We start from the raw sequence: 25037 nt of genomic DNA on the forward strand, positions 1-25037 counted from the left end.
AAATGGACACCGTGACGGTGTTGAGGGTTGAATTTTTACTACCATTTCCCGTCACCGTCCAGAGTGAAAAGGGAGAGTAATACAACAGTAGCAATAGAAAAAGGAAGAAAAAAAACCCATTATCAGCTTAGAAAGGTTGCTTATGGTGTTGCTTCGAGCAAAGAAAGAAAGAAAGAAAAAAACGGGCTGGGCGTCGATTTATGCTCCACCCAACCCACCGGCTGGGTGATCAAATCCATCGTCCAAAGCGGAAGTGGAGATTCATTTTCAACACCACATCCGATGCGGCCCTCCCGATCTTAGCGACGATGGTTGCCCGCGGGGGCCGCTCGGGCGGATGTTTAATTGTCAACCCATTTATCCGTACGTACCACAGGAGCGGCCTGGTCCGAAAACGGAAGCGATCGTGGAAGCGGGAAAAAAGTGGGAATACAGAATACAAAAAAAACCCTTTTTAATCGAGAAGGACAGACAAAAAAAACACTCACAAGAACGACAGGATGGATTGGAAATCAAGGCGCAAAGACGTGAACGGACGGTGTGATGAGCTGCCCGCTGGCTGCCTAATTTCAGCGCGAGAACATCCGACCGGGGGCCCGTGACGGGCACGATGGCACGAGCGAACGTTTGGGTTTTTCTTTTTTCTCTCTCGCTCTCTATCTCTCCCCCTTTGGCCGTTGTTTTGGTTTTGGATTTCAGCGGGGTGACCGGGGACGGGAAAGGTTATACCATCGGAGGATAATTAACATAAGTGCGCCGTGCGCGCGGCTACATGGCTTTAATATTTATGTCAACCGTGAAGCTAGGCTAGGACGATCTGTGTTGGATTTTTTGTTGTTGTTCAAGGGAATAGGTTTTATTTTTTCATCTAGCTTTTTATGATGTATCCTAGAAGGTGCTTCCTGCTTCGGGGCACACGTTCACTTTCGTTTGGCGGCTGTTCTTCCTGGCACGTAGAGGGCACAGGCATAGAACACACACACAAAAAGCACGGAAAGGAAATTTAATAAAAACCGAAGCACCTTTAGCTCTGTGAACTCGCCGTTTTATTACTCACTGGTCTGAATGGCGCTGTTAAGTGTGTGTGTGTGTGTATGCGCGTGTTTTAATTAACCCTTTTTCGAAAATAAACAGCATTGCTGGGTGTATTTGTTTTAAATATTTTAGTTTAATGTTTAAAATGTCAGTTTAATAAATCAATTAACTGTTCGAGTTGTTTTTTGGGTTTTTGGAACTTTCATGCTGCCTCCAGCAACCACCCGGTGCGATCATCTGTGCTACCGGAAAAAGGACCTACGGGGACGGTAACCCCGTTTTCATAGGACCAGTGGAGGATGCAACACACACACACACACACACACACACACACACACACACACACACACACACACACACACACACACACACACACACACACACACACATACGTACACAAAAACACGACAGAGATCAACGACAAATGAAGGTTAATAAATGGGTTAGAGCGTTTTGTGCGGCCTCGGGACACTTTCACGAGCATCCTAAACGCGCACGAACGCACGACTGGGTTCTTTTGTTTGAAAGTGAAATTTTTCCTCTCCACCAAATCGGTTGAATATAATAGAAGAACAAGAAGGACAACAACAAAAAAACTGAACCCCTTTGAACCCTCAACACAGGCGCTGTTGCATACAGTCCCCGGAGTTCGTTGCAGTTTTTGAATGCGCCCGGATCTACGCGGCGGGGTCTCGCTGTGTCGTGATGATGATCTCGGCGAGATGATGGTAGCGCGCGCGTAACGGTTGCGGAGGAGAAGCGTTACGGGATGAAGGGGTGGTAAATTTATGCAGCCAGATGCTGCGTCATTTGCCCGAAACTACCCCTTTCGCAGCAGCAGTGCGTGGTGGCCCTTTGTTCCATTTGTGTGTTCGCATGCTGCACCGGTCGGGAACGGTTGAGGTCGTTCGATCTTGCTTCTTATTTCACTATTTTCAGAATTCAACACAGCAAGCAAGCAACGAAAACGTGTGTGTTTGTATGTGGTAAACGAGAACGTAATGTGTGCCCACACGGTGGCACAGTAAGGCCGCAGGTCTGTTGCGTAAGAAGACGTCTTCCACCTAGAGCCGGGCAATCGGATTGATTTCCGGAGTGTCAATCGGATGGTTCGCCGTCGAGTTAAATGGAACCTGCTTGCCACCGGCGTACGTAATCCTTTTTCACGCGAGTGAAAGACGCACCAGCGAGCTGTATCAATTACGCGCGAGCTGGGAGTTTGTCAATCAGGTCCTACCACCCCCCCCCCCTCCCCCCAGACCCATCGTACCCGGATATTTCCAATTCCGTCTGCAGAAGCACCAGTGAGTTAGGAAAACAAATATCGTCAAAGAAAGAAAGGATTATCTGCTGCTGCCGAGGCGAAGGATTACCGCGGCAGTGCCCGCCCATATGGTGGTCGCAGTCGCTCCGGGTCTGTCAAGCGCAGATGGTGAGCCGGTGCGTCTTATCATGCTACCGTCCTTTGGATCCGGGTTGGACCAGAATGGAACCGCCCGTCATCGCTTTGGCCGGGCGACAACACCGAGCTGCTGGTGCTGCTGTCCGTGACACATGACGTCATCCGTCTGTCCATCCGATTCGATAACCTGGCGGGACGCCAGGCCACACCAGACGCGGCGGGGAGGGGGCTAATATTGACATTTTAATTTCCCCCTTCCGGTGTACCTGCTACCGCCCAACCCGTTTAGCTACCCTTTGGGTTTGGGAATAGTCCACTTCCACCAACAGGATTGGAAATGGAGCTTGGCATTGAAGACGTTGAAAGATCTTTGAATAAAAGGGTGAAGAGCTCGGCTTAGCTCGGCGTTGCTAGCTTCTTATTGCCATTTCCATTAAGGTGAAGTGGGAGTTTGGAGGATAGAGCTAGGTCCACGGAATAGGATTTCACGCGGAGATGCGTCACCGTGGGACGCATTACATTGTGCGCTTGGTCGGTCGGAGGAGCTGGCCTCCTTTCAAGACATCCATCTTGGCAGTGGAGGTAGCAAGTGATGCGAGAGGGGGGGTGGGGGGGGGTACGGGAAATTGAACCGAGCGCACTGAACTGCGGCGGATGCTGTGGTGTTAAATGTCCAGCATGTGCTCGTGCAGCGTTCCTCCGGCGCACAGCACACTGAGCACAAAAGTAACAAATCATGCAAGACTTTCCACCGCGTACTCCAAGTATGCAAATCAAAGTAGGCGAATGACAAAAAGAAAAAAAAACGGTCCAAACGCTTCCTCACGACACACTGCCAACACTGTCTGGGTTTGGTACGGTGCCAGCAGGATATGGACACTAGAAGGAGAAAGAGAGAGGGAGTGGAACCACAAAAACCGCAGGGCAATAACGGGCACAGACAAGCACACACACACACACACACATTGCAACCGGAACCGAGGACGATGGAGCATGTAGCATACGGTGCTGCTGGCCAAGCGAATGGACTAAAAAACCCCTTTTTTTAGGGTGGGCAAGGGAGCCGGAAACAATGCTCCAACGAAAGTGAACTGGTGAATGGGACAGACTCCCTGCGGTGGGGGGTTTGTGTGAAGTTGAAAATGACGACCGGAAGCCATCTGAATCTCAGAGCGTATGTGTATCTGTATGTGAGAGAGAGAGAGAGAGGGGTCAAGCTAGACAACAACAAGATATTGCTTCGGCAAGGGCAATAAAACAGAACGCCATAAAGAACGCTGCTGGACAAACAAAATGCTGCCGCCAGTTCCCCAAGAAGTCGCCAAGGAAATGCTGTGGGGTAGCAAGGAACACGAAACGATGCTTCCTCTTTTTTTGCGCGGCCAGAGTTGCGACGAAACAAGACACTGGTTGGACCGTTTGTCTCAAACAAATTCTCGAGTAGCACAGTGGTCAACTTCCGTGACACAGCACCAACCCTTGCGAAGGCTGAAATCTGGCCCATCGCAACAGTCTCCTCCGTCCAGTGTCATTGAGACGGAGGCCAGTTAACCCCTTGTATTTTTTCAGTTACTAGCAAAAAAATAAACCATCAAAGACTAGCCAGAAAGAGGTAGTGAGTGGGTGCATCGGGCGGCAAAACGGAACTTACTGTCCTTCCGGTTAGGCCTTCGTTTGCTATTATCCCAACGTTTTACATACGAGTCAGAGAGGGTTTAGCTGAACAACAAACAGTAAATACACACTCACACGCACGTACATACAGGTCTCGCAAGCGGCCTAGAACTCGAAAAGGTGAGTGAAGAATTAATGGAAATGACGAGAAAAAAAAAAAACTCGTCCACGATAAAGGACGCTCCCGTAATGCCCACCTACGACGGGCCCGAAGCTCGGACATGACATTAGGGGCAAGCGGTCGGATTACTTCCTGTACACGGTAGGACCGTGCACAGGAAGGGATGGGAAGCTGAACATGCAAAAGTAGGCCCACTCGAAGGCGAACAACGGGCCCTCTCGACGGGTCTGGCCGGGCACGTCCGGGACCGTGGAGTGGACACGATCTCAGAATCGTGACACTTTCAATAGCCCCGGCACACAATGAACCACCACCACGGTCATCGACGTTGGTGTTCTGGTGGAATTGTTCTCGCCCTGCTCTATGTGTGAGCGTGTGTGTGTTGGAATCGATTTTTTTCTCCCCCCTCATTCATCCCTGTAGGTACAAGAGGACCTTCTTATCACCCTTCCAATCGCAGTGCAGATGACCAGAACGCATTAACGCCACTTAATGTCCCGCTTTACTACCGCTGCCACCGTTCGCGTTCGGACTGCATTCTGCATCAAGTGTTTTGCAGTGATTCGGTTCAGTGCACCTCGTACAAGGGGCAAAGGTAAAGGACATCTGCGCACGGACACAACCACTGTGTTAGGTCATCTAGCAGGCAGGTAAGGCGGCTGTAACCCCTTAAGGACGTTGCGAAAAAAAAGTAAAAATCAAGCGACTCCCTTCGTGTAAGCCAGGGCGCGTTGAATAATTAATCAACCGTAATTGATATGACCGGATGGGGTGGGCAGTTGCATTTTATCGCTCTCTCTTTTCCCTCTACTTTCAGGGGTGTCTGTGTGTGTTTGGAGTGGTCAAATCCAACCTCGTTTGCATACCAGCATGACCAGCCAGCCCGGTTTTTTCGCAAAGTGGACAAGATAAAAAAACACACACATGTCGAACGCCCTCGGGGATGCGCACACGTCCATCCAGGCCGGCTGACCACTGCACCTGGTTGTCGTAGCTAGCCCGTTCCCAAGCGCTGCAGCCCCGTTCAGCCCAGCTTTAATTGAAAAGTGTCCATGGCCACTTACCGGTATGGTTCGGCGACTCGGACGCATCGTGCGAGCCGTTCCGGTGGGCGGTGGCGACCGTCTGGGGCTGTTGCTTCCGGACGCTGACGAACTCCTCCTCGCCGCACGACGCCGGATCGATGTCCATGCGCTCCTGCTTGATTTCGATCGCACGGACGGACGGTTTCTGGTCGCGGTGGTCGTCGTCGAGGGTGCAGCCGAGCGGGCTCGCTCCCCGCGACGGGCAATGGGTGGACGCGTTCTCTGGTTCTGGAGAGAGAAGGAACGACACAAAAAGACAATCATAAATACATTTGTTTAGTAAGCGTCAAGTGTGAAACCATTACAAGCGTAAATAGTGAAAACAAAGCACAACAACCCACAAAACTAGTCTAGTTACAAAAAAAACACACACACACACAAACAGAGAGAGAGAAAAAACTAAGCAAAAACGAGAGGAGGGAACAAAAAGCACGTAAACGTAAGTTGTTTCCACAATTGATTTCAACAGATAAAATAAGGTACATTCGGAAAGAGGACACGATTCGGTTTCGCTCGCTTTATCATTCGGCCCAACAACGGCCACAACTACTTAACACTTAAGGCAATTATTTATTTATTTATTTATTTCCAAATATATACACACACACACGTTCGCACAATCAAATCACATTTTAAAGTGACAAAGAGGGATCAAAAGAGCAGATAAGGGAATAAGGGAATATATGTAGTAGAAGGTAAAAAGAGAACAATAGATACAGAGTGTAGAAATAGAGAGAGAGATAGAAAGAGAGAAAGAGAAGAAATAGAAAGCATCTCGCGGTGTCTCTGTGGCGCTCGCTAGAAAAACCAAGAAAGAGCGGTTAGTTAACTCGGTTAGCGCAAATTGGATAAACAAAAAAATAACACAAAACACACACAGACACATACGAACACAATTGAATCAACGGTTTGATTTGCTGTCTTTTAAAACCTAAACTTTTTACTTCTGTACAAAAAAACATTTGGGGAAAGAAACAGGCCCCAGACACAAGGCAGGCAGTGCGTGTGTGTGTGGGGGAGGAGGTCAGTGGGAAGGCAGGCACGGCAGGGCAGGACAGGGCTACTTGAACGCTAAAATGAAATACTTTTTAAGGAAGGAAATTTTATTTGATACGGGGGTCCACAACAAACTGAAGATGTGCACATGAAATAATAATGCAAAGAAAGGGAGCTTGAATCTAAACCAAGCAGCAAAAGCAAAGGCTAAAAGGGCGCAACACATGTTTTGCGAAAAAGAAAACGAGAACCGAAGTACAAAAAAAACAAACTCTAACTTTAAATGAGCAACGAAAGCATTAACAAAAACAAAGGAAAACGGGTGGGGAGGGTGGAGTATACTCACCATCGCCTGGGTGTTTCGGTGTGCTGGACGCACCGTCCCGCAGCAGCTCGGCCGGGCTGGTCGGGGGCGGTGTGTGGACCCGGTCGTCGTACGTCGCGCTGGCGGTGGTGATGGTCTGCTTCCCTGCCCGGCAGGACACGTTCGGCATGGAGGCACGTCTCGTCGCGATGCTGCTCGTGTTGCCCGTCAGCAGCAATCGCCGGCCGTCGTCCGAGTCACGATCGGTACCGCCGCCCGCTAGTAGTGGCGCGTGAAACAATGCCGCGAGGAAGGCACAGTCCGTACAGGCCGTGGATCAACCGAGCAAATCGTGGACGAAAAGTGAAGAGAAGAGTGTGTGTGTATGCGCGTTAGCCGAAACAGAACAGCGGGAAAAATCCGGACGGGCTTTTGTGATGGACACACGGGCTGGACGTGTGTCCGACCGGGTGGGGGGGCTCCCCGCTCTGCTTACCTTGCGTGAAGCACTGGCCATAGTTTTCCTTGTTGCACTGGAACACTTTGTGCTGGATGAAGCGCACGATGTCGGAGAGGGCGAACGTTTTCTGGCACGACCCGCATGTAAGGATGTCCTGCGTGGTGCCGTCCGATTCTCCCGCTTCGGAATCTAGATGTAGATGTGTGTGCGTGTGTGTGTGTGAGAAGGAAGGAGTGTGTAGATGATGGTGACACGGGTGTTGACGAAAGGATGGTTGAGTAACGGGCATAAGCATTTGACGGGGGTAAAAGTAGGACACAGAGTGTGTGTCAGAGAGAGAGAGAGGGAGGGTGGGTCCAAGCAGCGTTGAGCATTTTGGGTGGTGGTGATAGTCGATAAGGATACACAGACATAATTTAGCGCAGCGAGGAACAGAGACGGACGCCCACAACGGGGACGAGGAGCAGGAGCGGCACGAGCAAAAGCAAAGGCGTAGCGTAGGGTTGGGATGGAGGAGCAGGAGATAGGAGGAGGAGGAAGAAGAAATAGGCGAAGAATTAAAAATTATTATCTCATCACAGCTAATTTAATGAATTTAATTAGATTTCTTTGGTTCGGTGGTTCGGTTTAAAGGGGAGAAGGAGAGGGGTGGGATGGTGGCTACCCTTTTCGGCGTGTACATGTTACTACCCCCGACTACGTGCCGCCTTGAAGACAGTGGGACAGTGGGACACGGGAAGAGCAGTTTAAAGAGTTTTCACCAGAAGTCGTCAGAAGTCGTCAGAAGTTGTCTGATAGGGAAGAGGCGGCTGGTCCACATAGTTGCGGGCAAGTCCATCTCGGGCAAGGCGCGCATTCCAGCACCCGGAAGGCCGGAAGCAGCGTCGCGCGTGTTGTTCTTTACGATTTTAATTAAAGCAGCACAAAGGATGAGGCGGATGGAACAGGCGGTCTGCTGCTTTTGTGGGCTAGCCCCGAAAATCTGACCAGTTATCCAATGCCCGGACTGGGAACGAGAGCGTCGTAGTAGCGTGTGCCGTCGTTCGTAGTACACTGCTAGGTTTGGTTTTATTTTTATGAGCTACAAGAATAATAGCTACCTTTACCACCGGGCTCTTGACACACACACCCGCACAGAGACACACACTCTCCACCTGCTACTCCTGGAGTCTAGTGTCGGAAGAAGGCTTGGGCGCTTGGAATTCCAGCACTTGACACTTTTATAAAGTACATTTTGCCCCCCCTCCCGGAACACTTTCCCGCCCGCACCTCGCACCAAGACAATGGGCCCGCCAAGGAGCAGAAAAAGGATGGAGACAGCACAGTTTTAGTGAGTGATAAAAGTCGCTACCAATATTCCGCAGTCGCTGTGCCACTGTGCCCCCCCCCTCCCCCCGCTTCACGTCCAGACCTTTAGGTTTGGCTTATTTATATCGAGTGGTGTTATAAATGGTGCTATTTTCATTTTTCGGAATTAATATAATAAATTTCGGGCCGCGCCATCGCCGTGCCCGTGGTCGAGTGCAAACAGCGGGCCGGTTCGGGAAAGCGAGGGCAGGATAGAGACTCCTTTGACGTCTCAAATATCGAACCAATTCGACCGGCAAATCCACCGGGAAGCTCGGCGTTCGATTTTCTATCTCCCGACAGTGGGAATGGGTAGAAAAGGAGCAAATGAATTTCACCCCTATACCGTGGACAAAACAGAAGATGCCCAGAACTATCCCATCCATGCCTTCCGAAGAAGATGGTACTGGCGGTGATAGAAGATGTGTAATTAATGTGTGTGTGTGTGTGTGTTTCCCCAGCTGCAGCGCAATCGAGCAGCACAAAGATTGGCGTCGTGGCCAAGAGGAAAAGTGTGGCAAATAAAATTGAAATAAAAATCTCAGCCCAGTATTCGCTCTAGGGCACGTTGGCGTTTGAAGAGAAAGGGACGGTCATTAAATGGGTGTGTAGTGTGTTGTTGGCACTGGCTTCGCTGCGATTCGCACCATAAAGCTTGGGTGCCGTTTGGTGGCTAATCTCTTTGGCCAAGAACGGCGAGAGTGGTGACGGCTACGCGGCAGACGGATTGTGCCACTGAAATTTATGCTACCGACGCTGGTGTTTTGACCCACTTGAGCTCAGAGCGAACAGAGGAAGCACATTAAACGCAGCATCGATAGTAAAGTGGTGGGCTCTTGTTCTTCGGTACAGTTGACGCGTAAACGCGCGCGCGCTAGGGAAACAATTAATATGATAATTTTCGCATCTCAATCGAGCGGTTCAATCGTATCGCAATCGGCATTTTGCGCGACATGACTGTCACGCAGCACTGTTAATTAATCGTTTATGCGCCCGGGCATTGCTGTCGGAATAGCCGGTCGATAAATTATGATAGACGGTTCCCGCCGTGCGAGTGTGTGTGTCTGCCTTTTTGTTGGCTCGTAAAGTGTTTAATCTGCGACAAAAATCTGCAACATTTGCTCATTCGGTGCAGTAGTCGGAGCAATGGAGATCGAGTCATAGCAGAAGCATAGCAGAAGTAAGAAAAAAAGGGGTAATTGTACAATACTCTGCAGCACTGCGCGATATAAAACTATTTGGCGCCCGTTTTTTGATGGATCCTTTCGTCTTATTGTTAAGGTTTATGATTAAGTTTTTACGCCGAAATGACCTTCCGTTGGGGAGAGCAGAATTCCGATCGGATAAGCTATCCAACTAAGCAACTAAATGAAGTCACTCCGCCGTCATCTTTTCCCCAAAATGCCCGTCCATTTCTCGTCGCTTTGTGTGTCTCTTTTGTGTGCCACCGACTATCAATAGTTTGATAAATGAATTGCGTGTCCACAAAGCACCATTAGTTCGGGTTCGGCCCATATTTTCCCTTTCAGCGAGAAAAGGGAGAAAAACAAAACCTCCGACTCCGACGGTTATCGATGCGATTTTGGTGCAGTTAGACAGGCGCGAAAACAATATCGCAAAACCAAACGTAAAGTCCCGCAAAAAGCATAAACCGTATTGTGCTGTGGGTGTGTGTGTGGTTTGTTGGAAAAACAAAACACTTCCACTCCCGGCAGGAGAAGCTCGAGCAAGAACGAGCCCCGAAATGACTAATGACACCGACACATGGCTTTATCAATCGGGCTAAGCGGAGCAAAAGGAGAGCAATGTGTGTGTGTGCGATAAGCCAAACAGCAAACAGTGGAGAGAAAAAAAAACAACAATGGACAGACGTCAGGCTTTTGTGTTTGACCGTTTTTCGCGAACGACCGCGGTCCACCCAGCTGACAAAATCACCCCCTGCTGGGTGCTGCTAATCGTGGGCAAATTGATGTGCAAACAGTGGAGGTAACCGCGCGAGGCAGGGGGAGGGAGGCAGTGTCACGACGCTGGAAGTGCGTAAAAATAATGCCCCAAGCCATGACCTGGCTGTCATTGCGTCATTAAATTAATAAAACTACACCAAATACCCATCCACACCACCGATGGAGAACCCACGGATCGATGGAAATGGAATTGAATGGAAGCGCTAGAGTGCGTCACCTCCCCTCCTCCTCTCCGGGGAGTTAACGAAGGGGATTATCGCGGACACCCATCCCCCCGCAAACGCGTCGACACTTGTCGATACGGCGCTCCTCGGGGGGTACACTCCACGCTGCCGTAAATCAGGCTTATTTAATTACCCTTATTGAGAGTGGTCAGAGGGTGGCGCAGGGTATAATCCCCTGTACCGACCGTCCCTGCTGGTCACTCAAATCAGTGTAATGTGTGTGGAGGATGTGATTACGAGGGTGTTAGAGCGCCTATTAGCTTCCCTTGAGCGCTTTCTCTCTTGCTCTCGTTGCCTTTGATCTTTCTATTGACCGATGGCCATCGATGTTTGGCGGCGCGATTGAATGTTGTTGCTCCTCCGCACCACACACACACAGACAAACGCACACGCACGCACAGAGCACAAAAGAGAAACAGGTCAAGCAACCGGAGCGAGAGACACAGCGGCGAAAGAGATACGAAAGCGTACCGCGGCTACGCTCCGGAGCGGCGAGAGCGAGACACACCATGGCGCGAGTGAGGAAAAATGGGCGTCCACTTCTTCGATGCCACAACGCAACCGAGCCACACACGTGGCTGACCAATGGACACGGGGCTTTGTAAAGAAAGGGGTTTTGCGATGCGATGCGTGTGCTTCCGCTCAGTGACCAATGGAGACCACTGCAGTCGGTTGCGCACAGGAGCGAGCGAGAGCGATAATGAGCGTATGAGGCGAATGAAGGATGTGAAGCAGAGTAGTGCTGTATAGTGGGAGACAAACAGCTGTGAAGAAGGCTGTGTAGAAGGATTAAACACCCGAACGGTGCGTTGACAGGAAACCCATCGCACCATCGTTGACACCTTTCAACGTCAACCCGGAGGTTAGACGGGTGTCTTTTTTTTGGGCTAAAATGCGTGCCAAACAGTCACATACAGCTCCTCTGCACCTCTTTGCTTTCCAACTACCGGAATAAAACTAAACGCGCCATTGTTGTGCATGGGTCCTCCTGTAGCTCACAGGGTTGGCCGGAATTGGAAGGCAAAAAAGAAATTGTAATGACAGCCGACAAAGATTAGACCTTTGGTTTTACATTTCAATTCGATGTAATGGAGCACCGTACCGTGGTGTGCCTGTGCGATCGAATCTCGATCACGGACCGAGGGGTAGCTGGAAAAATCGGTCAATCATTGTCAACCATCATAATTTCCCTGCCCGCCCCCTCCATTCCGTGCACTATTTTGTTCCCCCGAGCTTACTCTTTTCATCGATAAAAACACACACACACCCATACAAGGCATGGCAGTGCTTGCTTGGCACTGCACTCCCGAATGTGCAACTGCATCCGATCGGAAACCGCTGCAGCTGCGCACGGTTCTGCAGTGAGGTTTCGTCGCAAAAGGCTCTCGAGGGGTCCGCGGCAACTTGGCGTTTGATCCTGCGTGGCGTACACACACACACACACATGCTACTCGAATCGACAATTGTCGCCAATTTTGCCAATCTGCGTTTTACTGCAGGACCGTCACTCCGAATAGTGAAACGTTTTTGCGTGCACAAGGCGGCGATTTATTTGATGTTTTAAGTTGTGCTGCGTAAGGAGTTGTGACCCCCTGTTTCTTAGCATAAGTTTGGATAATTTTCATCAGCAAAATCCGTCCAGACATGTGCGTAGCGTGAACACAACCCTTTGGACCTCACCAGAAGCAGAAAACTAATAAACGGCCGTACAAAAGAAGTGCAAGCGGACACCTTTTATGTAAATTGGGAACCGAACGTGTGTGTGTGTGTGTGTGTGTGTGTGTTTCTTCTTTAACATTCCTCAACAGCATCCTAAAGGACATCACGATTGCTGCTGGGACGTCTTTTTTCCTTGGGTCCATCGGCGCAATAGTCCAAAAGCAATCTTTTTACCCTTTTCCATGTCCAAACCGGTCCCAAATGTCCTTCAACCCTGAGCGGGACCAAGGCATCCTGTTTGGAGATGGCCAAAGTGTGTCCGTACGGCACAAAGGCGCAAAAACGAAGTCCACATTTGATAAATCATTCCCTCCTGCGAGTGGAAAAGTAGTTGTGTTGACTTTTTTTCCCTCGATAGTGAGCTTTCTTCTTATCAGATGCTGGCGCAAAGCTTCTGTCGCCGTTCAGCCGAACCGGGCCGCCCAATAAAAACCCAATCAAGACGAGTTATTGTACACCAAAAACCATGCTAAGGGAGTGGGAGAAGCCGCGTGTGAGCGTGTTTTTCCCGCAAACACTAGCAATATTTCCGCTAAATGAGCTGATAGGTATCGCCGAAATGAATGAGCGTTCGCCCCGGCAAGCGATTGTGCACCATCAGCAGTTGGTGCTGGGGCAACCAGGGGCAAAAACACCAATCTCAACCAATATACTGTCGGCCATGTTGAGGAGGAAGGGCGACGGTGGAGGGTGACAGAAGTTCGATCGACTATTTGATTGACTTTCGATGCATAAATTATTGGCGACCATCGGCGCCCGGGCCAAGCGAAGAATTGTACGGATAAACTGCGCGACCCTGATGACAAAATTGCAACAACAAAAAAAAAGGGCAGGAGCAATATTTTTATTTATTTATTCATATCGATTTTGATTGAAACCGAACCCGGTATTTTGAAGGGTGTTTGTGTGTGTGTGTGTGTGTCCGTGCGTCCTGCCTCTGTGTTCGAAACCACGGAAAATGCGTACCGGACGCACCAGCCAGCCGAATCGGCGCGAGACGGACACAAATTCGATTAGGAAGTTGTAAATGATATTGCAGCGTTTCGGTGGCAGGAGGAGGCGGAGGTGGCAAGATCTCACCCACCGAGGGGATGTGTTTTTCCGTGCTTCCTTCCTTCCCTGTTCTATTGTTGTGTGGCCACCGAAGGACATGGGACGAGCGGTTGCTCCCGAAAAACAAAACACGCCTCGGGGCTATTTCCGATGATTACGGGCAGACGGACGGGGAAAACCGCGACCGTCCTCGTTTTTCTTTTCCGTGTTTTTTTTTGCATGAAAATATGTCCAATTTGGCGTACCGCTCTGGGGTGAATGTCAAATTATTGATTCGATGTCACCGTGGTTAGGCGTACGAAAACAAAAGAGCCGGGAGAGACAGCAATGGCAAAAAAAAACCTGTAAAAGAAAAGTAGACCACAGTCGGATTGGGTAGGATCTGGGACACCACACACACACACACACACACACGCACGTGACCTGCGGGCATGAAGTTGCCGGTGAATGTCTAAGGGGTTGATTGTTTGATTCGCGATTACGCGCGGACGCTCCTCGGGAACGTAACGTGATTAAAGCCGACCGGCTCCCCGACATGTGCGACATCGGTGACGCGCGGGAGAAAGTGGCTTTAAGACATTCCAGGAGATAAACGGAGCTTGTCTCTTTAAGAACCGAGTCTTTCTTTACCAGCGTCCAGACCGCGGGGGAGGGTTGGATTTAAATAATCATTGTACAAACGTGGTCCGTTTTATTGCACGGCTCTCCGGTGCAGGCGGAATGGGAAAGATTCCACACCCGCTCCGGTCAATGGTTGTCCACACCGGGACCGGGATGAGTAACGGTCGTGGCAAAGGTAAAAAAACTAAAATAAAAACACACACACCACCACCGAGATAGTGACAGCGGGCCTAAGCGCGTGTACCGAACGCCACAAGGTGATAGTGAAGTTACTGAAGTGTAACAACACGAACGAATGGGGCGAAAGGTAAGGGAAGAGAAGGAGAAAAAAAATACGAAGCGCAAACCTTGTACAAACATATTTGCATTGTCGCGTGGGTGGTGGTTTACTGGTTGCACTCCGACAGGGAAGTAGGGAGGGCGGATGATAGGGGACCCGCAGCTTACCGGGACGGTCGGCGGTGTACAACCTTCTGGTCATTGGAGCAATAATCGGTTGAGGCCACCAGAACCAGACCGAGGCCCATATAGTTGTATGTGTGTGTGTGTGTGTGCGCCTTATCACAACCCGCTTTGTTGCGGGTTTGAGGTTGACGCGCCCGCCTAAACCCCACCTCGCCCTACACGATCGTGGTAGGTGTCCGTGACGCTTATCGGCGGGAGGCAAAGGCAGAAACGTTCAATATTTGCCCAAAAAAAAAAGAAAAAAAACCGTACCCCGCGACCCACAGGAGGATCACAGACATCCGACACCCGGATCGTAAGAAAAACCGGACCAACGTACCTCACCCACACACACACACACACGCACAGGCACTGGTCTTATCAGTTGTTTGCGGTGTGCGAAGGTGGACGCGCTCATAGTGGGTGACTTCCGGGGCAACAGACAATCCGACACATTGTTGCCCCGCGTGTGGAACTGGTGTTTTATTTGCTGATCTTTCTCCCTTATTCTTTCACCTTTTATCTCTCTCTCTCTTTCTTTTTCTCTTTCTCTGGCTATCTCTCTATTTTTAAACACAAAGAAATGAGCCCCTACATGTCCACCTATTCTATAAAATAACCGTCTTTTTTCTAAATTTGTATTGCACCTTTCCTCGTTAAAACTTCCCCAAGACCAAGCTAACCCACCTGTTCCACACGTCTGCGTTAACTAGAAAGTGTTTGGTTGGAGTCCACTGGCTCCACACCGCAAGTTCGTTGGCTGTTGGGGATGCAAACCCCTTCCCAGATAACGCTGCGTATCCGTCATCCGCTGGGGCGCTGTCACCCTGAGCACCCGTGTGATGGCAGGTCAAAGCTGTCCATCTAACAAAAAAAAAGCTGAAACACCCACGCACCACTGAAGGGAAGGAGGAATGAAGGGGTTTGCTTCCCTCCTCCTCCTACTCCCGCCTAGAAGATATCAAATCAACATGCGACGCGCGTTCGACAACCGTTGCCCCTTATCAAGTGGCAAACACAAGTGGGGGGAGGAGGGGGCAGAGCAGCAAGGGTTGCAGCTGCATCTGTCCTGCATGAATTGAGGTGCGGCAGGAAGGTGTGGTGGCGGGAGCAGCTTTATTCGCGATCGATAAATGATGAACGTTGGTTGGCTTTCCCTTTGGCCTGCGCGCAACCCTTATCAGCTATCGGGAGGTTGAACTCCTTCGCCCCAGTCTTCCGCCGTTCGAAACGGGGATGGAAAAACGACCGTTGGGATTTAAACAACAGAGAGTTTCAACAGTTTCCAGCGTAAAAGTCCTTTTAAAAAGCGCGCAAAAGGGCAAGGCTATAGCGGGATGGAAAATTATACACCGCACAGCTTCTAGCTGAAACCTTTCTAGCAGGACTGTAATGTGACGCCTGCCGGAAGGCGTGTAGGGGCAAGTTCCTTCACCCTTGTGTCCCAGGTGTAAGCCATAAGCCCCGTTAATTATAGTCCAGTCAGTCAAAATCCTGCGGAGGCACTGGCACTGCCTCCCTACGTCGGGCCTTCGAGGAGGAAGTTTGGGAAATGGTTGGGAAAAAGGGGAATTTTGGGCAAGGTTCTGCCAAAGGACGAAACTCACGATCACGGTTGTGCGAGTAGAATCCGGCATCTTCGCTGGTGGACAGCATCTTGGTGGGGCGGGTGGTGTACGTCGGCAAACAATAGCGACGAACGGTTGCACAACAACAACACACTCAGCACAGCAGCACAGCTTTGTATCACAAGCACAGTTGTTCTGGGGCGAAAATCACAACCCTGTTTACGTATTCTTGCCACTTTTTATGCTTTTTCAACAAGTCGCGCGTATTTTTTATTTTTTTTTTGGCGCATGTATTTTCACTCTTCAGGCTTCTGCCTTCTTGTATGTGTTATCACTGCTGTTTTTCCAGCCTACACTGGAGGTGCTTTGCTAGCAACGAAACGACGCATCGAAACCATTCATTCACAAAAAGGATGAACACAAACGTAACCAAAACCGAAACGAAAAACTAAAACGAAGCGAATGGGGCCAATTTGTTCTTAAAGTGTGAACCCCTGAATGTTGGCTTTAACATTGGTCGGAAACGGCTATATGCACAGCGGCCTTTCTTCACCACAACAATACACTTTTCCACACACATCGAGAGCGCTCCGTTTGTCACCGAGCGACACTTTTGGCGCGGTTCGTCATGTTCTTGCTTGGCTTTTGGGCCAAGTAAACTTTTGCTCCAGCCACTGACCCACGCACAACTGTTAAATTGGAGGACACACAACACACCCCGCCCTTTCTTCAAGAAGCACGGGTCGCTCTGCTGGTCACTGACTGTCCTCCCCCCACTGGTTTCGTCACGCGGCGACGGCGGTTACGATATTTTCTGGTTTGAAGCTCCGGACGGAATCGGTCCGTTCGCGGCGACGATGTTCCGGCGTGTGCGGTGGATGGTGTTCTGCGCTCGGTCTGTCCTCGCCACGGTCGCCGACACGGCACACCAACACAGACGCAGGCGCGCTCGAGCCCGTACCGTCGCGCAAGAAACGGGGTGGGGTGAGCTGTGTGCTGTGGAAGACGTTTTGTCCACCGAACGGACCACCACGCACCGCACCGTATGCTCTCTCGCTCGCTCTCGCAGTGTGGAAAGCATGCGTACTACTCACACACAGACACACACACACTCAAACTCACAATCCAGGGGTGTGGGTCAGCCCATTGCTAGCCCAGTATCCCTTCGCAGGGCGCTCTGCAACTAAAAAAAAGGACCAACGGACGGAGAGCACCCGTGTGTGAGTGAGTGCTCACGTTTTTTTTGTTCCCCTGCCTGAACTTCAGAGTGAGAGAACGAGTGAGCGAGAGAGAGAGAGCGAGTGTGACGATGCGACGGAAAAAAAACCTCAACCCTCATAATACACACACAGCACGGTGCTCACTCTCGCTTGTGTGTGCTCCGTTTCGTTCGCTCCTTGGAGGTGAGTGCGTACGGTAGAGCAAGGGCGCACTGTGTATATCCCTCTGGGTGACCCTAAACAACGGTCGTAGCGAACAAAAAAAAAAGTCCTGGACTCGACTGTCTGTGTGTATGTGTGTGCGTATATATGTGAAGCAAGAAAAGGAGAAGAAACGAGACATGTACAACAAAAAACACACACGGTAACTCTCCCAACGTGCTACTCTCATGGTGCGCTCACTCACCCCTAACGGCAGGATCTCAGCGACAGCGCGCGAGAGAAGGAGTGTTGATGAGAGAGAGAGAGAGAGACAGAGCAGGATAGAGCGTTCGAAAGCTCGCTTGCCGGTCGTTTTTTTTACACACACACAAAAGGGAAGGGTGGTGAAAAGATGCGTGCAGAGGTTAGTGGATGGAAAAGCCCGAATTCACCACAATTTTGAAACGCTAGACACCGAGCACCGACCTTTTTGGCTGTGTCGAAGCGAAACAAGCACATACCACAGCCGAACATATATCGGCATCGAGCGTGTGTGGGTGTGTGGAAAAGGTTCCCTGGGAAAAGGGTGAGCGCATTTTCCTCGGCCTCGACGATTGGCCATTGGCAAGTAGCCTTCGTCCATCCCGAGTAGCCCGAGGGTGGCTTACGGGTGACCAAAGGATAGCGGTGGACAGCTCATGTGTTGTGGGGAGTAGGGGCGCCAAGCGTGCCCTGCAGCGTGAGTGAGCAGGATAACCTGATGGATGTCGGTACGATATGTGGTAAGGGCATATCTAATGCTATCGATGCGCGTGTGTGATAAGCAATCTCCCCGGGATGATGTGGAGAGCCTCTATGCTACGGGGGAAGTGGGTTTCGGTTCGGCAAACATACACAAACACACACACATACTGGAGCGATTAGTGTCCGTGTCCGGTGTCCTTCACATGCGCTAAACGGTCCCGTTGTTTTACTTCACTGAGAGGGGATTTTGTTTTTTTGCACAGGATGATAGCATTATACTAGCATAAAAAATATTTTCAAGTACTCCATGCTGCTGCTTACCGTTTATATGCTGTTGCGTTTGATTGCATTGGATTACATCTGCAAAACTGCATTTAATACGCAGTAAAACCATAAAAAAATGGAAGCTCGCAGAGTTTTTGAATTGATTTCTAGTGCAGCTTAGCCCTTTGCTCTGCTTCCAACTCACCCGCTTGCACAATAAGAAAGGATGTTCCATTATGAAACGAGAGGCCCAGAAGGAGGTTTCTGGCAACAAAAGCAGCACACCTTCCACAAGAAATCCATTTCCGTCCGAAATGATCCTTTCGCTACACGTTCGATCAATGCTCGGCGCGGCGTTCAGGCTCTGCTCTGCTCGATCCCGCACACCACAGCTGGCAATCGATTAACGAAAGAACCCGGGGCCCGAACCTGGGAGTGTAAAGAAACTCGTCATCGCTTCCCGGCGGGGCGTGCATCGACGCATCCTTTCGACACAAATCCCGCTTCCTTCGTGGGTCCCCGAGCGGCTCCTCGATTGGCTTATATCCGGTGGGCCGGTACTGTATTGTGCGCGGTGCAAACGGTTCAATTCACCCAAGAAAAGCGCTTTCCGGTGCAGAGCTTCCGTTAGGTAGAACTGGGAAGACGTTTGGAAATTAATCAAAAGTATTTACTTTTTTTTAAATCCATTTCACATGACCACGGTTCACTCTTGAGACACCACAAAAGTGGTAGCAGGAATGCTTAGAAGCTTTCACGCACGCTCTTTTCGTGGCATTACACAAGGATGCGTGCGAGAGATAGTGAAAGCGAGGTTTTGAAGTGTTTTTAGCTTTTGTTTTGCTTTTCATAAAAAAACACGCAAACGAAAGGAAGTGATCCTCTCCAGCAGGCTGACGGGGCTACAAATGACATACGAGTGCACAGAGTTTCCCGTGCTTTTTTTTCTTAAAGGGAACCAAACAGACAAAAAAAAACCCACTCCCGACGCGCATCTAACGGACCTCTGGGGAGAGGAAGCGCGCGGCTCTGTGCCGAAGAAAATGCGCCGTTTTTTTTTGTGTTGCGTTAGCGCAGGAGCGATCCTTCACAGGACAGGATCAAATTCACCACACATCCGTCGTCCTTTTGGCCGTCGTCGATTTCGACTTCCGTCCATCGCAGTCGGCACTCGGCCCCGGGGTTTTCACCTTTTTTTTCCCTCACGAACAATTCGAACGGCGAATGAATGCTTAATTATATCTTTGATTTATATTAATAACAAAACCATTTCCGTGACGACGAAGCCGACGACCATGTCGGGTGAAAAGAAAGAGGGACGAAGAAAAAACAACGGAAAATGAGAACCGCAAGGGCAAAAAAGGCGTTAGAATCATAGCAGCGTTTGAAGGAATGAAAAAAAAGAAAGAAAAAAACTCATTCCCAAACAGGAAAACAAAAAAAAAACGTCGAGTCTTCTTCGATTTGGTCCTCGGCAAGAAATACCGTTACTTACCGAGGGGTAGTGGGTTTTTTTTGTGTGTTCCTCATCCCCGTGTAAAAACAGGACGCCACAACGATAAAGCACGCATGAATCCTTGTTTGAGTTGTTTTTTGGCTTTTTCTTTAGTTGTAGTTTATGCGTATGCGTTGGAAAAACAAGACTAAAACAGAGGTCTCTAAGAATGAAAGGACCTTCACTCCCTTGGCCACTCTCGGCGGGCATTAGAATATTGCGTACGGGCCCATACACATGTGTGTGTGTGAGTGTGTAAGAGCAAAGGAACGCCAAGGAAAGGACCGTTTTTTCTGCCTTTGATTATCAAACCCCGTCGCGTAAGATGATCATGCATCAAAAACTCAATTCCACGGATTTGCTTTCCCTGTGCGATGACGGTGAAGAAAAAAAAACCACACACACACACATTCTCCCGGGGGTAGGACCCGTACAGGAGCCACCGAGGCCGTACCTTCGTCTTAAAAAGCGATGCGGTCTCGGAGGGGTAAAGCGTTAAAAAACAATTTATGCGCACGCTACGGCACACCGTCCCTTTCCGATCTGCGGACTCCGATCGCTGCCAAACGATCGCTTTCGGTACGGCCGGTCTTATCCCTGAGGAGGTTTTTTTTGGTCCCTCTTCCTTCTTTTTCTTCTCTTCCTTGAGTAAGGGACGAAAAAGTGCGTAAATGTCCTCGCGCTTTCCAACGCCGCTGTCCTGGCCGGCCCGAGAAGGTACTGCGCACTGCAAATGCGTGTCGCTGTGTCGTCATGAGGGGCTGCGATTTTGCTTCTAATTCTTGGGTCTTTTCTGTGAGTCCCTCAAATCAATACCCAAAGCCCTGGGTGAGCGAATATAAAATATTCGCCTGTACTGTTAGATACGTTTGGGTATATTAATAAAAAAAAATCACACACAGACGCCAGGGTTGATTATTGGCGAAAACTTTTCCCATTCTTTAGCTGTGGTGCATCCACAGCAAAGGACATTCGGCAGAAGAGGGGTGTTATAAAAAAAAGGATGCACCCATTCCTGCCCGATTTGGACAGTGCGGCAGAATTTGATTGTCTTGTCTCAGTGCGAAGAAGCGGATAGCGTGACGTGATGCGTGAGACTCTGACGCTGACTGTGGACGTTGATGCGGACCGTGAGAATCGGAAGCATTGACGCTGTTGTTGTTTTTTTTCTCTCTCTTCTCAAATGGGGCAGTAGCTAAGACACCGAGACGGAGCAGATGTTACTAGTGAGGGAATATTTGCAATCAATTTGTTCTTTAATTTTGTCTAACGGCTGCAAACGAACTAAAGCTATATTGGGAGGACTAAACTGATCGGAAGAAGGAATGGATATGGGAAAGGAGCTGAAATTGTGGAAATGTATTGGGCAGATCTTATATCGTAATTAATGCAACTTAAAGGAAACGTAATTTTCGATCTCTCACTGTCATGCAAAGCAAACCGAAAATGATACTCCCTCCCCCAAAGCATTGCAGCAGTAGGGAAAAGCAAACGAACAATTTACTGAGTGAAAGAATCGTGCCATTTTTCCGAAACCTGGAAAGCGGACTCTCGCTAATTCGTTTCTGAACATCAAATCAACGACACACAACAAAAAAACAAAGCCTAAGGAATCTACTTACAGAGATGGTACCTACTGTGAGTTTTGTGGGTTGAATGTAAAGACGGTGTGGCAAAATGGTGATGGTGGAGTGGCTTACCTGTGAAGGAGAGACAAACAAACAAAAAAGACATTCAATTAGTATGGACATTTAAACGAAAGAGCAAACGAATCGACCCAACCGGCGGGTTGACAGTTCGTTTCAAAGTTATTGAAATCGCTCCCCATACCACCGTGGGCAACATTTAATTTCCCCGAGCATGCGACTAATCCACTGTCACGTCTTCTGCTCAAGAGGTCATCGCCAAGGGGTCAGGTGGCTGGGCAAGACAGGCCTGCACATCATAATGCACACGCTCGCGCCGTACAAAGGCCTGCTCGGTTCGATCTTTTGCTCCTATTTTCTCTCACTCCCTTTCTCTGCGTGCCCCGCGCAGAGCATCATGTATTGCATCATCCCGGTGTGTGCGGCTGGCGATCGCAGGCAGCAACCATTGGCACACCCCGTTTGGTGCGCCCGCGGTTGCCAATGCTGTGGTCGCGAAGGTGGAAAACGTGAGTAACCCCGTGAGCCTACGGTTGCGGTTGTGGGGACGTCGGCGGGAATAATGTCGAATGTTCCGGGAGGGCAGTATCATGCGCCAGAGGCAGCGAACTTGGTGGAGCTGGGAGGCCGTGTTGGTGTGTACGAGATTTGCAAATGATAATGTGGTATTTGGGGGCTTGTGGCGATGTATGCATTTCCACGAACCCATGCATGCTAATCGATGATTTTGCAACGATCGGTTCTGATCGGTATAAACATTTGAAGCAGAGGAAAGCGAGGGATTTCCATTCCCACCCAACAGGTCCTTACTGCACTGGTGTTTTCTAGTCCGATAAACGTACGTCAAACATAGCTCATGTAAGAAATCATTTGTACCGGACTGTCCTGTAAAAGGAATCGATCCAAACCACAGGCTCAGGGATTAGCTACTGAAGGAACGCAGAAGAAACAAGGGAAAAGAATGGAAAGAAATCGACCAAAATCAAACATCAAACAGTCCATTCTTCCCCTCGCTCTCCCCGGTCGTTCCCGAACATTCCGGTTGATGGAGGGTTTTGCACGGATTCCGGCTGAGCCTGCCTCTCTATTCAGCCTTTTGCAAGCTACAATTATCGCATTGTGGTCTTTGTGTCCAGCTTTGAGCGGGGGTGAAGCCGAATTATTGGAAGTCCTCGTACGAACCAATTTGACCGATTAAAGGATAAACTTTCTCTGGGAAAGGAAAAGCACACACACAAAAAACACGCACGAAAATAGAAGAAAAGCGATGATGACCATCCGATTGGAATGGGACAGGACAGGGCACAAAATTGGGTAGAAACATTCATTCGATGTCCGTAGCCCGTTTTGATTGATTCGTGCGTGGGAAAGTGTTGTCCGATCGGTCGAGGGGCGAATAGGCAGGTGGCTTTCCTTCTCGAAACGATGATCGAAGGGAATGCGATGCGTGTGATTATTCCAATTATTATTTTTTTGGCTGTTCTTTCCAACTGTACTGTTATGAGTGGGATATATTTTTCCAAACCAACGCTACAGAGAGGAATATTGTCAATCATTTCTGTTTTTGGAACATTGAACCGTTTCAGTAAGAAGCTTTTTTACCCTGTTAGCAAGGCAAAGATTTCCACTACCTAGTCCTGGTGGCCTTCGGTCATCAGATTGGCGGAGAAAAGCGAAAGCGTTTGGTTGTGTCCAGATATGATTTACATATTATTTCTAGCATAAACAATCCTCCCCCTTGGCCGCTCCGGTCCGGCGTAGAGCAACGCCCTTCGCCAGCAATTGGCGGAGGTAAAAAATGTGACCGAATCTTGCTTAAACATTCTACCCCTCCCTAAACTGCTATGCACTGCTACGTCCGCACGCCCCTTCGTAATCGTGGGTGCCCACCTATAAATCGAAGCAAAAAAGTACAATTAAAGTAAAGAACCAAAAAAAAAAAAACAAAATCCGGCACCACAGCTCAACACCCATAAACCCATAAAGTGTCGCCGCGGCGTTGGCAGGATCTGCTGTTGCTGCTGCTGCTGCTGCTTCTTCATCCATCCTGGCAAGTGGGCCAGTGGGCGTGCTTTATCGTTTTATGGTTTGTTTTGAATGTAGGCTAATTATTGAAACAAAGAATGGCACCCGGATCGTCCCGTGACCGTTGCAGGTAAACCTCCAGTTGTGCTGGTCCTTTGCTGCCTGTTTCGGGCTATTGATCTGCCGGTAGCAGGGTCAACAAGTGCTGCCCAGAATCGGTTAACAACAATCTACCAGCTCGGTGTCCCTTTTTCCCATTTTTGGTGTAGCTTTCTTTCAATGCGAGGTTCAATAAAGCGATAAAAGTGTTCTCGTGTCCTCTGTCGCGAGCCTTGCCAAGCGGTGAAAGGTCTTGCTCTCTCTCTCTCTCTTGTTCAATGCATTGAGCATTGTTTTTTCACGAGTTACCAATGTTTGTAGAATGTGAAGATGGTTGGTTTGTATTTTTTTCTCCTCTGCTCTCTTGCCTCTGACCGCTGCCGGAATGATTAACAGTTCGTTTGCTGTGTCTTTCTCGCGCGTCCGAAAAAAAGCAGAGAAAAAGTTTATGTGAACGTGGTATCGTGGATGTGCTGGACAGTGCTGTGCAGTCCGTTTGCATTTGTATTTTTTATTATTTCGTTGGCCCGTGCATCAGTTTGGAAATGTTGTAAACAGCTCGTAAATTTAATCGGTAAGTGGGTTTTTGTAACATTGTGCCTTTGTTTTGTGGATGTGTTTTGTGTTCCCTTTTTTTGTCCTTTGTTGCTGTGTCTTGATTGTCTGTTTTGTGCGGGATGAGGCAAGATGGGATTGTAATGTGTTTGTTTGTTTGCCTGCGATATGTTTATATGGTGCTGCCAGGACGAACAACCAGGACGCATGAGCCAATCGGTTGCAATTGATGGTAAACTCTCATTCTGCTAAACTATTAAAGAACTTGTCTGTTTTTTTCCGGTACCTTAAGGAGCAATTCTTAACAGCAATCAGAGCAAGGTACAGGTCGAAAAAGCTGCTAGGATCATCGATGGGAGGTAAACTGTTTTCCTTGTGACACCAAAACAAGCTACACATTCTAAACCCTAACGGTAACCACACACCTAAGGCTTCATGTTATGATAAAAGATGAACATAAAAAAGTTTATTGTTTACCCAACATACGTCGCTATATTTTGCTTAATTTGATATCAAAACAACATTAAAAAAATCCTAAACAAAAAGTCATCCCTTCTGCAAAGAAAAAAAAAAATTGATTTGCCTACCGCGTTTCTTTATTTAGCGATTTGCCGAGAAAATCTGGCACCATCTGTTGACGAGCGAGCCCCGACCGAAGCCAGCAAACGAGCTGGACATTGAGGCGGCATGTCACTTTCGTTTGCTTCACTAACGGCAGTGACCGGGAAAGAACAAACAATAAGGACCAGAGCAGGCAGGGCGCGGTAGTCCCCATCCCGTGCTCCGTGTCCCGTGCTTCGACGGAATGGATGCAGCAGAACCACCGCAGAA

General features: G+C 49.3%; 1 protein-coding gene across 3 annotated transcripts in view; it reads right to left on the reverse strand.

Moving 5' to 3' along the window:
- Window positions 1–25037, reverse strand: part of LOC121588078 (B-cell lymphoma/leukemia 11B) — a 67859-nt gene that overhangs the window by 11032 nt on the left and 31790 nt on the right. The window contains exons 1-4 of one of the 3 annotated variants that reach the window (XM_041905627.1): window positions 16057–16920; window positions 7114–7266; window positions 6660–6896; window positions 5297–5545 (exon numbers count right to left, since the gene is read on the reverse strand). In XM_041905627.1, the coding sequence (XP_041761561.1) occupies window positions 5297–5545; window positions 6660–6896; window positions 7114–7266; window positions 16057–16105 (688 nt within the window). In that variant the 5' untranslated portion in view covers window positions 16106–16920. Of the gene's footprint in view, window positions 1–5296; window positions 5546–6659; window positions 6897–7113; window positions 7267–16056; window positions 16921–25037 lie in introns of those variants that run through there. The other 2 variants (XM_041905626.1, XM_041905628.1) reach the window with 2 other exon arrangements.

The sequence above is a fragment of the Anopheles merus genome, chromosome 2R, assembly GCF_017562075.2.
Source record: "Anopheles merus strain MAF chromosome 2R, AmerM5.1, whole genome shotgun sequence".
NCBI classification, from domain to species: domain Eukaryota; kingdom Metazoa; phylum Arthropoda; class Insecta; order Diptera; family Culicidae; genus Anopheles; species Anopheles merus.